Source organism: Platalea leucorodia (assembly GCF_965183815.1).
Source record: "Platalea leucorodia genome assembly, chromosome: 9".
Lineage (NCBI taxonomy): Eukaryota > Metazoa > Chordata > Aves > Pelecaniformes > Threskiornithidae > Platalea > Platalea leucorodia.
In genome coordinates, this window is record NC_138831.1 from 28,272,481 (window position 1) to 28,288,166 (window position 15,686).

A 15,686-nucleotide genomic window follows, 5' to 3' on the forward strand; every position below is an offset into this window, starting at 1 on the left:
CACTGCCTGGTTCTCCAGGCTCATCTTTGTCCGGGTGACTGCCGCTGCCTTTCCCGTCTGGGTATACTGCTCATCACAAGCTCCTGCAGAGCCTCACCATGGGCAGCTCAACATCCTGTTATCCACATATTCATTCCTCTCTTCTTTATTCTAGCTCCTACTCATATGCAGTATGAGCCTGCAGTTCCCCAGGCCACCTTTTAAGCACTAGCATCGTACTTTACACAGGATATTACACATCAGAGCCAGCGGCTTGTTCTGCAGTGGTACCACCAGGTCCGAGCACTTCATTACTTAGTCTCGCTGCTCCCTAACCTCTTCTCCCACCACTTCAACAGGAGCCAAAACGCCTCCAGAGGCCCCAGCCTATTCAACTATAAGAAACAATGCAGACATGCTTTGGTTTCCCACCACGGCGTTGTTGCTTCTCACCTCCCCTCACAGTTGCCGGCCACCCGCTCCCTGCCCCGGTGCGGGGCTTAACCCCAGCCCTCAGGCCTGGCGCTCCCCAAGGCCCCACCTCACAGGGCCCCGCCTGGCTGCGACGAGGGCCCGCACACTCGTGGGGTGCCAGCAGCCCGGCGGGAGCCGGCGGGCCCCAACGACCGCCGCGCGTGCCCCGCGCCGATGACACGGTGGCGTCGCGGGGGGGAGGAGGGGGGGCGGGGGGGCGCTGCGCGCCTGCGCGCCTGCGCGCCGGGTGGGCGTGGCGCGGCGCGCGCGCCTTTGTTTGGGGCGGTGGTTTCCCAGGCTGCCCGGCGCGCCCGGGGGGGCGGGGCCGGGCGGTGCGCGGCGCGGTGTGGGCGGGGCCGGGCGCGGGCCCGCGGGGTCAGTCAGAGCGCGGCGGCGAGCGGAGCGGAGCGGGCGGACCCAGCCGAGCCGGAGCAAGCCCAGCCCAGCCCAGCCCAGCCCAGCCCAGCTCAGCTCAGCTCAGCTCAGCCGAAGAGCGCCGAGCCGAGGATGATAAACACCCAGGACAGGTGCGGGGCGGCGCGGCGCGGCCTGGCCTTCGCTCTCGCCGCACCGCTGGGCCCACCCCGCCGCGGCCTTGCTCGTCCCTCAGAGCGGCGGCGGCCCGGCCTGGAGTGCGGGCGGCCGGTGAGGCGGGGGTGGAGGGGTGGGCAGGCTCTCCGCCTTCCCCGAGTTAAAATCCCCATTGGGGCGTCCCTCCTCCGCGGGGGGAGACCGCCGGGCCGTTGTCTGGGCGCAGCGGGGCCGGGTCCCGGTCCCAGGGGATGGGGGGCAGGGAGGGCGGCGGCCACCTCAGTAGCGAGTGCCCGAGCACCCTTTTGCTAATAAGCCTGACAGCCTTTTTGCTAACCCGAGGAGGGTTTGTGCCCTCCCTCCCTCCCCGCAGTCCCCGCGCATTTCTAGGGAAAGGGGATTTTTTTTTTTTCCTGGCAGGTTGGTTATGAGCAGGCATGGACTTACTCGATTTGTGGGTATTTTTCTCAGCTGACCAAATTATCTTGTGTGTCTGTTCCTTGTTTAGAGTCTGAAAAGTGTCATTTCCTGAGCCTCTATCCTACCGCGTAGATAAGCGCCTGGAGGATGTGTGTAAACCAGCCTTGTTTCTTGGCCACTGCGTGTAGGGTAGATACTTGAACTATGCTGTGTGCATCAGATGGTTATTTACAAGTTGCTCCTCAAATCAGGTTCCTTAATATATGACTTGCAGTGGCTGGCAGCATAATATCTTATTATTATTATTATGGACTAAGTGCAACCGCATCTTATGAGCCTGTTTTCAAAGGGAGGGGTAGAGAAAACAAACAAAAATACTTCATTTCTGTAATGTCAAGGGAGCTGTGTGAATCCTTCCATCAGGCCCAAGTGTTCTGTGCAAATAAAAATGCCAAAAAAACCCAAGAAAATGTGCAGCTTTCTAGACCCAAAGGTGCTGGTTGTTGTTGTGGACTGAAAGCAGCGCTGGCCTGGGGCTTCAAGTGTGAGGGCTGTTGAAGAGCAGCCGTGATGGGGTTCAAAAGTTGAGAGGGGTTGTCTTTTGCGCTTCCCAGGGACAGGGCACAGGGTTGAGGTCGCTGGAAGCTTAGCGAGTTAAAATTATACCCGCTGACTGAAAATGTACGCTTGCTTCCAGCTCCCGTTTCAGGCAGGACTTGCTCAAGAAGCTTTTCCTTGGTAGTTTCTTCAAGGAAAGGCCCTTGGTGATCTAAACGCACCTTAATCTAAATCAAGCTGCTGGAAAGCAGCTTCTCAAAAGAGAAGAGAGGCTAGAAGGGAGTACAATCCTAATTTTCAAGCTATAAACAGGCCTCAGAGAGCAGAGTTGCAGTGGGCTGCTTGCACGCAGATGCATCAAGGAGTAGGACTTTGTTGGGTGCTTGCATGAGCTTCTTCCCAGGGTGCTAACTCTTAATCTGTGCCCCCCCCTCCCCGCACATGCTGGCTCTCAGCGTTGCCTGATGGCGCTGCCCTGCGCGTGCTGCTCTTGGGACTCTAGCTGGATGCTGCTGCGAAGTTTTGGGGGAGGATAGCAGTGACATGCAGGTCTGGGCTAGGCAAAGCCCCAGTGCCGCAGGCAGGGCTCAGCGGCTGAAGGGGTCTTGTGTTTTGACTTCTGTATGTGCCAGAGGAAGCAAAACTGGGAAGTGTCTTGAACTGCTTTGCATGAAAACTACTGCCTCTCTCTCTCTCTCTCTCTTTTTTTTTTTTTTTTTTCTTCTTTTTTCCTTCCCCCCCTCACACAACTACACTTCATTATCCAGCTTCTTGATGCCTTGGCCACAAGTTAGAGAGAGCTATCAATAGTACATTGTTGACTGGGGGGTGAGGAAGGAGGGAAGGGAATAACAAAGCTGCCAACAGCTTTCTGGGGGTGGGGAACGGCACAGCAAAGTGCTTTGTCATGCCTCTCGACATCCACTACTACTGAATACACACTGGTCCATTGATAGCCCCAGTCATGCCGTGAGGAGGGACTGTATTAACACGGAATGCCACTGAGCATGTGTGCAAAGGGGTTTGCCCTGAGGCATCTTCAGTGCAACTGCTTAATGTCTTTTCCTAGTGTGTTTAAACGGCCTTTTCTCCAAGCAGTCTCTGCTGTGGGCCCTGGCACATGGGAACGCTGCTGAAGAGCCCAGTCTCGCAAACCTGGAGGAGGAGGAACTATGTGGAGGAAGAATATTTGTGTTTCCTGTAGAAAGATTATTTTGGTATGAGATGGCAAGCCAAGATCTTAGCAAATTCTGCCTGTGTCATAACTGTGTTTGTGAGTTATTTTTTGGCATTCAGAAATGCCAGATTTCAGTAGTTTGTTTGCACTCTGGTATACATTCTAGCATACTGTGTTGGTGGTTCAGGAGATTCTGATAGTGCAGCTTGGTACGTGGTCTTTGGATACTTAAGCCTGTCTCCCTCATGGAGAGGGATTAGAGTGGAAAAACACTGTCTTGGGAACAGCTCAAGTGAGAAGTTTTAGGACAGACAGTAAGTTGTCAATACATCCACAGAGTCTGCCCCTTGTAGCCTTGTTCCTCACTCCATGTACTTACTGAAAACCCTCACACTCCCCTTTATTTTGGTGGTGTTTGCATAGCTTTGTGCTGGTGTGTTTCATCATGGGAATGCTGGGGAACAACTGGTGTGTCTGCGTTGCTTTTGCAGGCTTTGTTAGAGGAATACCGCTGCTGTGCCGTGCCTCAGCAAAGAGCTTTTGTGGTACTGATAAAGGGAGCAATGCTCCAGAAATAAAATAATTTGCTTTCATGAAGTTCCGAAAAGCTAGGGCAGATATTAAAGCTTGCGTCCAAAGTGATCCTGAAATACCATGTGTAGGACATCCAAACAAGCTTAGAAGCTCCAAGGAAAACTTATTTTCTTGCTCTTAAAAGTAGGTCTGTGAGGTGAACTTGTAATTTTTAGGGTTGGGGTGAAGGATGCTTTTATGATGCTTCATTTGCATGTGAAAATGTCAACTTGGATGTTGTAGAACATGTTGAAAATATCTGAAGAACCAGCCCTTTCACTCCTCCCTGTTTTGAAAATGTGAAACTTAAACCTCCTCCTTCTGGGTCCTGTTGATCTATTTGTAGATATTTGCTTATAGAAAATATGTGCTCATCTGGTCATGCGTTTCCAGCCATCTGCTATTGGCAGTCTTCCAGGCGTCCCTTATTAGCATGAGGTTGCTCAGCACTCTCTCCGGGTTCTTGGCTGCAAAGCCCCTCCTCCATTTCTAACAAAACACCGTTGGTTTCTGATACGACTTGGGCAGTGAGTGTTTTTAATGTAGATGTCTAGGCGCTGAAGCCCTGATAGCTGCCTCTGACGTGCTGTGGAGGAGCAGGGATACGCGTAGTTTGGGGTCATGAGGAGCTATAGCATCCGAAATGTCATCCCTGCTAATGTAACCTGATGTTCTCTCTCTTTTTCTTGCAGTAGTATTTTACCTTTGAGTAACTGTCCCCAGCTGCAGTGCTGCAGGCACATTGTTCCAGGGCCTCTGTGGTGCTCCTGATGCCCCTCACCCACTGTCGAAGATCCCCGGTGGGCGAGGGGGTAGCAGGGATCCTTCTCTTTCAGCTCTGATATATAAGGTGAGAAAGATGTCTAAGTAATGACCTGTACCCATGTTGCAACTGTGTTCGGTTCCTTTCACAGTCTGGTGGGAATAAATGCAAATAACTCCAAATGGGAGAACAGTTGACTTTCTCAGCCGCCCTGTTGGCAGATTGCTGAGCTACATGCAGCGCTCTTCTGCTTAAGTATCACCTGTTTATTAAGAAATGAGAGACCTTTTCTCAAAGGTGTGCTGCAAATAATTCACCAGCCCTGTTCCCCGAGGTCTGTTTCAGCTATTGTATGCGGAGCCAGCATTATCAAAACATGAAACAACTTCTTAAATGTCTTGCAAAAAGAGGAAGTGGGAAGCAGAAAGGTGAAATGCAGAGAGAGAATGGTTGGTAAGCTCCTTCCTGTGCCCTAGTCCGGAAGGTAAAGCTGTCGGGGCCTGGGAGCTGCCTGAACCAACGTACAGAGTAACTCCTGACCTCACAAAAGGGTGAGGTGGCCGTCCACCTCACAGACGGGAAAGTTTCTAGAACATGTGCATAGGATGAGGCAAGATCAGGAAGACTTTGTGTCTGCAGACTTGCTTAGGAGCACATGGATCTGTGTAGCTCTCATTTTTTGGCCCTCTTCATTCTATGGGACCTTTCCTTTTGAATGAGGAGACCTGGCTGTTCCCTGCTGTAGAATAATTAGCACTTGTGCAACTTTGTGTTGGGTTATGATGGCACACATCTGTCTCCCTTCTGGGATAGGGGCAGCTTTTCCACAAGCCAGGGAGTTAAGTGCTATCAGATGAGGCAGCCTAAATTTATGCCCAGCTTGCAAATTTGGCTCTTCAGACAGGAGTGTTGTCATAGGTGTTAGACTTGATTTTTAATTACCCTGTGGGAGGCACACAGACTTTATACGATGAAAAGATACAGGCCCTTCTGGGTCACAGCTACCAAAGTCTCCTCTTGAAATTCATGAGAGAATCGCAGACCTCACGGCTGCTTTCAGAGGAGTTTTCTTTAATGCAGCCTCGGTGAATTTTTAGCATGTGTCTGACCCGCTTACCTTGTGAATAGATGTAGCCTCTGTAGCCTCTTAATAATAATGTAACATCAGCTTAATGCTATTGAGTTGAATTGTCACAGATGTTAGAGGGGTATGAAATCCAGAGAAGCAGCAGAGCACAACGGGCTTCCTGCCACATAAAGAAGATACATAAATAGCTTCAAGAGAGGCTCAGGACAAATAATTAATTCCCTCTGAGTGGGAGGGGATGAGAAATAGGGGACCCTGCAACTTGAACTCCTGCAGGCCAGCTTTGCCAACCCTTGCGTACACACCAGGCGTGGTCCGAAGGCAGAAAATGGCCTCAGCGTGGAGGAGATGCTGGTGGAAAGAATCACAGTTCAGAGGCTTTGAAGTGTTTGATTTCAGTATGGCCTTGAATTAGCACAGAAGCTTTTGGCAGTGGTGTGTAGGCAGGGGTTGCTGCCTGTGGATGTCATCTAGATAGCTGTATCCCAGAAATACAGATATAATTCTTTCTGGGTTTATTGCTGATAAAAACCTAGCAGAAACTGTCACAAAATGAGCCTCTTCTGTAATATAGCTGATCCCAGAGCAGGGTGGACTGTGTTGCCTGGTGGTTTCAAGTCCAACCTCAGACAGAGGTTACTGGGACTCTCTCTGCCCCTCTCCATTGCCCGCTCAATGCTGTAGTTAACTCAGTGCTGTAGTTACATCAGGCTGAGCTTTTCAGCCAGCAAGCTTCAGCGTGACCTGGAAAGGCATCTGGACCCAAAAGCTTAAGTACTTTTTCCAGCTGTATCAGCTGTTCTAGTTCAAGGGATGACCTTTCTGAATGAGCATGCCTCCTTCAGAGTATGCAGCACAGTGCTTGTGTACAACCATGCTATAAATTAAGCAGCTGGGGTTCCCTATAGTTGTTGGGATTTTTGTGTTAAGAGACTTAATACTCGTCCCTTCGTCAAGGGAGCTTTACTTGAGCCGGGAACGCAATAGTGATTGGTGTCGGTGCTGCACAGCCAGGATGGGCTTTGTGCAAAAGGACGTGCTCTGGCTAGCAAACTTGGCAGGAGGCTGCAGGTGTAGCACATGCCAACAGTAGGCTGCTTACACGGGTTTCTCGAGTCGCTTGGCTATGGTAGATCATAACATCCTTTCTTCTTGTGCTGCCAACACATAGGGGTCTCCCCCCGTCCTTCTCGGGACATCTGAGGAGTGTAGCTGGGTTGGAAAATCTTGTGCTCAATGAATTGTAACCAAGTGGAAGCTGGTCCTTGTGGCATTACTTCATTGAAATGGAGCCCAAAGCTGGAGAGCCAGTGGTTTAGGCAGCTGTGTATATAAGATAGCCCAGTGTTTGGTTTTTTTTTTTCTCCCTGCAATAGCATGGTGGGGGGATTTTGCAGGGGTGAACTAAAACCGAACGTTTGTTGCGTAAACAGGATTTTGCTTTGAGCAGCTTCCAAAGAATTCTGGGCTGCTGCATCACAGGAACGGCTTCTCTCCCGAACATCTTGCTGTCTCTATTTTGATGCCTAGGAATAAAATGTCAGCTGCCCAAGACAGGCTGTGTAAACATAATTCCCACTGAACCAGGGGAACTGGTTCTCTTAATCCCTGTGGTTATGCTGCCTTTGGTTCATGGGCTGTTGCATTAAGGGGCTTTTAAATGGAAAAACCTCGCTAGGTTTGGAGTGCAGGGCATAACTTCTGGTGACAGAAGGGCTAAACCAGAAGGCTTGGAAGGCTTTTCCACTCCTATTGCAGGCTTCTGACAGTCTTCATGCACAAATGCATGCGTGTGCCTCCCCCTCCGATGTGTCAATCCCAGCCTGCTTTTCTCAACTTCCTCACCCTGTTTTTGTTTTCACGAATTGTAAGAAAAGAAGCATCTGTGAGCTTTTCTTGAGAGAAGGATCTTTTCTGAAACAGAGACGCTTTCTGCACAGTAGCAGCAACTGTAAAAGGCTCCTATAAAGTCACTGGTGAAGGATGTGCATATAATCCCCTTGGTTTTGGTTTTTTTTTTTTACACACACCTCTATAGTGCAGAGCTCTTTCTGGGCTCCAGTCGACTCTTGCCACTGGCTCTGCGGTGGCTTTATCAACAGCAGTCTGATTTAACTTGAGCAGCTGTCGGTGGGTTTTCTTAGCGCACTTGGCTTAAAACTAGTACAACCCGACAGCAGGCACAGCCATGAAAACTTCTTTCAGACTCAATGAATAAACTTATTTCCTACAGGATATTTATTCTGATGAAGTGTAAACTTGTTTTTCAGCTAAGCTTTGTGGGCTTTAAACAAATGGCAGCTTCCTCTGCTCCAGTTACCAAAGCCAGGCAGTTCCTGATTTGCATGCGGTGTTACTTTGTCACCAGCATTAACGTACTCGATGGCTTCTTCCTTGTCACAATAACCAAACCAAGAGGGATCTATTTTAATACACATGGTAATAGGAATTAAAGCACTGGGACACATGTTTGAGGAGCTTAGAAAGGGTCTCAGAGGTGTTTTTGCTGAACCACTGGTCTTTCAGCAATGCTTATACCTTAATAGCTTAAAACACCTACAAGAAAACATCTGCTTGAAAAGCAGTGATACTGAAGAGTCTTCTACCCTCTTACTGGGCACTGTTGGCTGCCGATGTGTTTGTACTGCCCATCTTGTAAATGCTTCTTCACTGCAGATCCAAACCGGACTAAGTTTTTTTTGCTCTACTGGCTGCCTCTGTGTTATGGTCAGAGATGAGTACATGTCACTACAAAGCGTTTATTAAACCTTGTCTGGTGAGGTGCTGTCTTTCTGCAGCAATGTCACTTGTCTCATTGTCAGTCCAGCTGATCGTCAGCAGATCAGAGTTCATCATGAGCTGCTGAATTAATCACCCTGATAAAATAAAATGCTCGGAGGCTGGACGGTTGCCTACCTAATGACCCAATGGAGTAAACCACCTCCCACCCCACCTGTTGATGAAAGGGGGGCACACAGCTTTCCCAGGCATTCCCGTGACTCGGGAACAGAGCAGACATGACTTGTATTATCTAGTTTCCTTCTGCCCTTCAAAGCTGTGCAGGTGACTTTGTAAATGTGAGAGAATCAGGATGTGTGAGCCTGTAACCAAGCAGATGGGAAGAGTTTAACTTTCGCTGCAGTTGACAACGTTAACTCGAGAACCTAATGAATTTCTTTGTCGTTTCATTGGGGCTCTTTGCAGTGAAATGTGGAAATCGTTATTGGGCAAGCCAACCGCCTGCAAAAATTGTCAAGAGGAGGAACGGAGTTTTAACCACTAAATTGTTTTCTAGGAACTGCTGAGCTGAATCTGAGGCGGTCTGCATGCTTGGCATTCTAGTTAGAGTAGTATTGGAGAGGGACATGTACATTTGTGGTATCTGGAAAAGACCTTGTCACAATCTTCAAAATCTGTGTAGCTTCTGTCTGTTTTGGGATTCTCTCTGTGCTGTGTACTTTCCTCCCTTATACTAGGAGGCAAACCATTTGCCATACCAGTTGGTTGTAAAATCTGGGAAAGCAATTTGTGGTCATCTCTTAAACAAAAAGACTGTGTTGGGGATTGGGGAGACAACGAAATTGGTCAGACTGCGGCAGCAGATGCTCTTCCAGCTTGTCAGTTCAAGTTGTGTTCTTTGAAGGGTAGTTCATGAACTGCCCTTCAAAGATGTGGTTGGGACCTGCGGTGAATGAATGGACTCTCACTACCCAAAAATTTAATATAATGTAAATATACAAAACTGCATTCCCGTGAATAGGAAAACATGACTAGAAAATCATTCCGAGGTCCGAGTACTCATTGTGGTGTGTCCCTGAGCCCGTGAAAGGGGAAGGGAAAAGTGTAATGTTCTTCTTAATGAAACTATAATACCATTTATTTTGTATTTGCATCTGTCTAGTTATACTCTCCTGGCTGTTGAGTATGTAGGACATTACTTTTTTGTTCTTTATATTTGTATTAGGTTAGAATAAAAGCAAGATATTTTGGAAAATACCGGTAGTTCAGAACAATAGCCCGTAACCACTTACTTGTTTAGAGTGCTGAGACTCAGATATGAGCTTGCAGACGACTGTGCATACCTTCACAAGCTATTTTAGTGATAGGCTGAAACTCTGGACACGCACCAGTCTGTAAGGGCTGGTCCTTTTTCAGGAGGGCACTCCCACTGAAAACAGTCCTTTTCATGCTCACTTAAGCATGGTCTCTTACTTTTTTTTTTTGTTCTACAATCTTATGGATAGTTTTCTTTAACCCTGAAGTATATTTCATGAGCTCTCCTCCCTCCCCTACGCAGGATGAGAAGATCACTGTTAACCAAGATGTCCCAGTGCACGAAGGGAAGCCTCATATTGTCCACTTCCAGTACAAGGTCACAGAGGTGAAGACCTCTTCCTGGGATGCAGTGCTCTCTAATCAGAGCCTCTTTGTGGAAATCCCTGATGGATTATTAGCTGATGGAAGCAAAGAAGGGTAAGTAAGTTCAGGATCCCAGAGCTGTGTCCGTGGCTCCGAAGGGAGCAGGGCTTTGCTTACATGGGTGATGCTGTGCATGTGAGGAGAATGGGCTGTATGTACGGCAGCTCTGTTCCTGGTTTGTGTACCTGAAGTATGTCCTTACTCCCTTGTCTTCAGAGAAGTGTCCTCCTGTTGGTCCTCCTTAGATATTTTTTTCCCCCTTAGTGATCATTTCAGATGGGTTACTGTTTTTTTGAGTCCCTATGCTAATGAAAAATAAGCAATAAATGAGCGGAGTGATTCTTTGCATACTTTGGTATGGAAAATCACAAGCCTTTCTCTGATTTTTGTTCTGTTGGCCACTTGGCAAGCTTATTTTGGCAGGCGCTTTCCTCTCTTTCAGGGGAAAAAACTCCATTATATTGATGTGCTCCTTCTCATCAGTAGGTAGATCTACTCTTGGAGTGCTGCCACGCAGGCGTTGGGCTCTGCCAGAGTCTCTGATTTTTCTCTGTTGGCAGAATACGGTAGTGTTTTGTCCAGACAGCTCTGCTCTGGGAAGTTTGTGTAAACGCAGCTTCCAGAGCAGCTACTTCCTGCCAAGTGCTTTGCCAGAGATCCCCACTGGTGGGGAGCGCTGTAGCATAGATGTGGCTTTACTGGATTCCTCTGCAAAGCTCTCTGAAGTCCTCCTAAATCTCCAAGTGGGCTTTATCTGTAAATGACACGAGCTAATTAAGAAAAAAAACCTCATTGGGCACCTTCAGTAAGTGCCAATATTCTTGCTGTCTCACACTTGTCTCATTTGACTCTGAGTCCAGATAAATGTTTGGGTAATTTCTTCAGTTGGCCTGTAAATCCTTTAGCTGTCCAAGTGCCTGCTCTCTTGGGAGCGTGTTCTTCTGGGAGGGTATTTACCCACCTGTGTCATAGTGACTTAAAGCACAATTTTGTAAAATTATTTTTAGCTAGGTAAAACAGCCTCGTAGAGGCTATAAATAAAATAGTTCATTACCATATTAACAAAACCCTTGCAAATTTAATCTCCCTCGCTGCACTTCAGTCTCACTAACTGCTGTTTAATTAGATGTCGATTGAAGCCCTGTTTGTCACTGCTCTAGCAGCCTGCATTGTAAATGGTTACAAGGCCAGCCGCGACAGCGATGGCTCTGCCGTGCAATCCCCGGGGCTCAGAGAGGGGTTAATGCAGCGCTGCTCCCATCAAGAGGTGGCAGAAGTAATTTAGCTGGAAAGGCAGGAAGCGTGGATTCAGGGTGCATCAGCTGTGCCATCCAGCTGATGTGTTCAGGGAACAGCTTTGCCTGTGCACACGCTACTTCAGTGATGTTTTTCTCTTTTCTTCTGCATGGCATAGCGCTTTTTTTTATTTTCCTTCCCATAAAGCACAAAACTCGCAGATCCCATCATTTATGTTGCCAGCGGAGGGGATGTAGCCTGGCTCAGGATCAGCTGCAGCATTCAGCTTCCTGAGTATGAAGGCTTCTGTACAAAAACACTGGCTGGTGGTGATGGGTGCTTGTGCACGCTGGCATGCAGATGCTGAAGACAGTGACTTGTTGGGTGACTTGGTGTGAGGATAGCTCTTAGTTTTGCAGGGCTGGATAGCAAAGCAGGAAGCCCATTGTTTCAGCACCCATTGTTCACTGGAAGGAGTCTGTAAACAAGTAATCTTTCTGCCTGAAAATACCCAAACAGTTGATAATGCTCAGAGGCTTCCTCAGGACAGGACTTCCTATAGCTGATGTTCTTTTGTCTTCTTCCTCCTTGGCAGGTTATCAGCACTCTTGGAGTTTGCTGAAGAAAAAATGAAAGTAAACTACATTTTTATTTGCTTCAGAAAAAGCAGAGAAGACAGAGGTGAGAACTTACCCCCACTGTCAGGTTTGCTCCCTAGATCTAAAATGGCGCTGCCTAAGTTGTACAAAAATCTGGTAATCCCAAGGCAAGGCTCCACGGGACGCTTCCTATTGCAGTAATCGTTATGTGCGTAATTCTCATGGCGTTCTTAGAAATTGGAAATAATTTCTTGTGGAGGAAATAAGACCCTTCTTGAGACTAAGGGAGAGGAAGTATTTGGGTTTCTCCAGCAGATATGCTTTGCTGTCCTGCTGTTAAATTATTACTAGTACTCTCAGGAAGAAAGCTGCTGCTGAATTCCTTGGAATATTTTCTTGTCCAGAAATTGGTTAACATTTCTCCTTGCTAAGGAGTCAAGGTCTCTATTTGGCACCAAGCTTCTGTGATTTGGAAGGAGAAACCAGGGAGAGGTTATTACATGGGAAATGAACACTTACAGCTTGTTGTCCTGGTGCTCATCTGCTTTTTAAAGATCTCCCGGCAGTTTTGCCCTTCCTAGACCTACAGGTAATCCTGACCCTGGCTATAAATGCTTATGGCTTAAGGGGGCTGCATTAGGATCTAAAGATAGACGTGTTGGATGAGTGATTACAGCACGGAAGTTTGAAGAGATTTGTGGTGATGTACCAAGCTGTGGATGTGTCACTTTAAGTCTTACTAGACGCAGGCTAGTAACCAAGCAATTGCCATGGCAGGAGTAATTCAAACCTTAATTCTAATTTTACTCTGCTGCTTCACAAGCTGCACTGTCTTCTCTGAAACGAAGCACGTTATTAGAGCTAAGCTGTGCTGAGCCCAGGAAGATGTCATTCTGTGTTATGATGCCAAGAATAATTCTTAGATTAAGTTCTTGCTATAATGTCACCACCACCGCAGGTTGCATAGGTGACCTCTGCAGCGGCTGGTTACAGGAGACATCTGGTACTGGGTTTTGTTTTTAAAAACAGGCTAGGTGTTGCTCTTGGACCTGGCTCATTTGTACGAGTTCTGGAGCGCTCCAGATCCTGGGTCCTTGTCTATGCAGTTGAAATTCAGTGCTGTCTTGAAAATATATAGGAGATCCTCCACGTGACCATTCAGTGGCTGGAAGCTGATCATCAGAGGGTGCCGTAGAGTTCAGGTGCTGCACTGTGGTAACTTTCACGGGTCACAGGGAAGTGATCGCGTTAGTAACAAGCAGGCATGCATCCAGTCACTGTGTAATATAACCTTGTCTGACCAAGACAAGGTGCGTGTGGGGACTGACCCCACTCTGAATTTGTTCTGTGCATGACCCATGGTCTGAGGGTGGCTTTCCTGGGGGACTGCACCGAGCTGTGCCGAGTTGTCTGGAGGTTCCACTGAGCTCCAGGTCCTCCTCACAGAAACAGCAAATTTCTGCCTAGACCCCGAGTAAGCAGATTTCTGTTTACTGCTGTCTGACCCACTTTCAGGGCTCTAAAGGGTGCTGGGACCCACGTAAGTATAGAATAAAAACCTTGACGTGCTGTGGGATGGCCACGTGCATCCTGAGAAAGCGGGTCTGTGTGGATGGTGCAGGTAGATAACCAATCATCGCTGTTTCTCAGAGGGGATAGAACAGACGTCACAGGATGAACATGGACAAACCTGCTCTGCTGCACAACTAAAATCCCCTTCACGCTTAGGAGCAGCTGTGATGAATGCAGGAAGAGACAAAACCTACTCAAGAGGGCTGTCACATTAAAATGGTTTCTTTCTGTGCAGGAAGCTCTGGATGCTCTCACAGAGGGTGTTCAGTATACTTTGATACTTATGGCTTCTAGGGTGACGCAGGTACAGAGGGTTATTCCTGGTGGTAACGGATTTCCTTCTCTTTGGTAGCTCCACTCCTGAAGACATTCAGCTTCTTGGGCTTTGAAATCGTGAGGCCTGGTCACCCCTCTGTCCCGTCGCGGCCAGATGTGATGTTCATGGTGTACCCCCTGGATCAGAACTCTTCCTCTGATGAAGAATAGATGCAGCGGGGGACTCCAGTGTGACCTGAAAATGCTGTTGAGGGGAGAGAGGGTTACATCTCCTTTCTTGAGGAAAGGGAAAACAAGCTTCTGTTGGACTGAAACTGCATTTCTCATTGTTAGATTGGCCTGTGTATGCTCAGAGTTGACTATCTCATTGAAATGTGTTGCCTAGAGAACTATATATACACACATGTAATCACCAAATAGTAAAGGAAAGATGTTTATGAACTGGCATAGGAGCTCTTTACGTGCAGCTGTGTGGTGTGTTAGCCTAGGGACGCCTGGTGCCCAGGCCACGTGTGGGGGAGCACAGTGGTAGATGCAGTGTCAACTCCTTGACTTCTCTAAACCCGTGTTGGTCCTTTCCCGATCACCGGATGTGCGCTCATCTGACAGACTACCTTTTTATTTTTCACTCAGACTCTTAAGTAGAAGGCATGTTTTGGGTGTTAGGCACATGGAGGAGACGTGCTCGAGTTTAACCTTTAACACTACATTAAAACCCCTATGCATCTCCGCTTTGGGGTGACCAATGCTGTTTTAACTGGTCTAACTTTTTTTTTTTAAAAACTTCTTGCTCTTCCAGCTTTTGTTTTAAGCAGTCTTAACTCTGTTCAATGTTACCACTGCACTATCACAGCATTCAATAAAAGGGGCATTCAGATGAACTTCACACAGCTGGTGCTGCTTATTTGAAAGGAACAGAGCCTCTGGTGGGCCTCCTGTAGTGCTGCAATGGCTTCAGAGGGTCAAGTGAGTGATTGGAGCAGTACCTCCACTGTGGGGGAACATTTCCTTCCCTGCCTCTGTGGTGTGATGGTCCAAGGAGCCTGAACAGCTCACACCTTTATCCTCCGCCCAAGGACGGGTAAGGAGCAGGCCCGTGGCTGTCGCCTCTGTTCTTCCTCCTCACTTTTCCAAAGAGATGATCTCAAGACTTGAGACACCAAGCGAACAGCTGTATCCAAACCAAACCAAAGGGAGTTGCATGTGGGGGCAGGCGTGGATGGTGGCTCTGCTGGTCGTGGTGGGATGCTCTCCCTGTCCGGGGGCTTTCCTGGGATGGAGGAATGGGGCTGCAGTGCTGGCGGTATCTCGCATTTCATCCCTACCCCTTCTAATGTTGGAGAATGAGGTTGTGCTCTTGTCTTCGTGCCATGTGGATGTAACCTGGCTGGCTTTCTTTGAAGGCCACATGAGAAGGGTGTATTTATAAACTGTGCCCCAGAGGCGTGCCGTGAGCTCTCTTCCTGGCCTGGCTGCTTGCGTGTGGAATTGTCCTTGTGTGCTTTGTTGTGCTCTCGCCCTTCTGTGGAGGATTTTGTTAAAAGCTGAAGCCGAGCCATTCCATAAACATCATGGTCAGTGTTTTCTGTTTGGGGGAGAGATGTGGGGCTGGGATACAAGTTTGTGTGAATAAATCATCTTAAAGTTTGTGTCTCTTTTCCTTCCTTCCCCTCCAATGAAATTAAAGGGCTGGTGGCTCTACTCCCCCTTCAATGGAGCATTAAATCCCAAGTCTGGTTTAAAATTAGAGGCTGGTCTGTGCTGCTGGGACCATCTCTGCCCTAGCTTTTATTGGGCCATCAGCCCCTCTTGTGCAGGCATTACCCCTCCTGTCCTTGCTCCAGACAAGACAGAGAAGACCTTGCACTTATTCCTTAGCTGAAACAATGCTGATTTCTAGTTCTGGCTTTTGAAATGCCAAGTGTTATCTCTTCTTGTAGCTGGAGCTGCTCCCACTCCTTCCCTCTCAGGGTGTTTCTGCATGCTCCAGGGCCCTGCTGCCACCCCATGGTTCTCTACTGG

At 48.2% G+C, this 15,686-nt stretch overlaps 1 protein-coding gene across 1 annotated transcript; it reads left to right on the forward strand.

Annotated features, from left to right (window-relative positions):
* Window positions 1-970: 970 nt before the first annotated feature.
* Window positions 971-15,293, forward strand: OAZ2 (ornithine decarboxylase antizyme 2; the record flags this gene model as incomplete). The annotated part of the gene is given in 6 exon segments (XM_082321299.1): window positions 971-1,098; window positions 4,405-4,480; window positions 4,482-4,562; window positions 9,860-10,035; window positions 11,813-11,898; window positions 13,741-15,293. Coding segments are annotated over 6 exon segments (681 nt in total), but the record flags the coding sequence as incomplete, so codon positions are not given.
* Window positions 15,294-15,686: the final 393 nt, after the last annotated feature.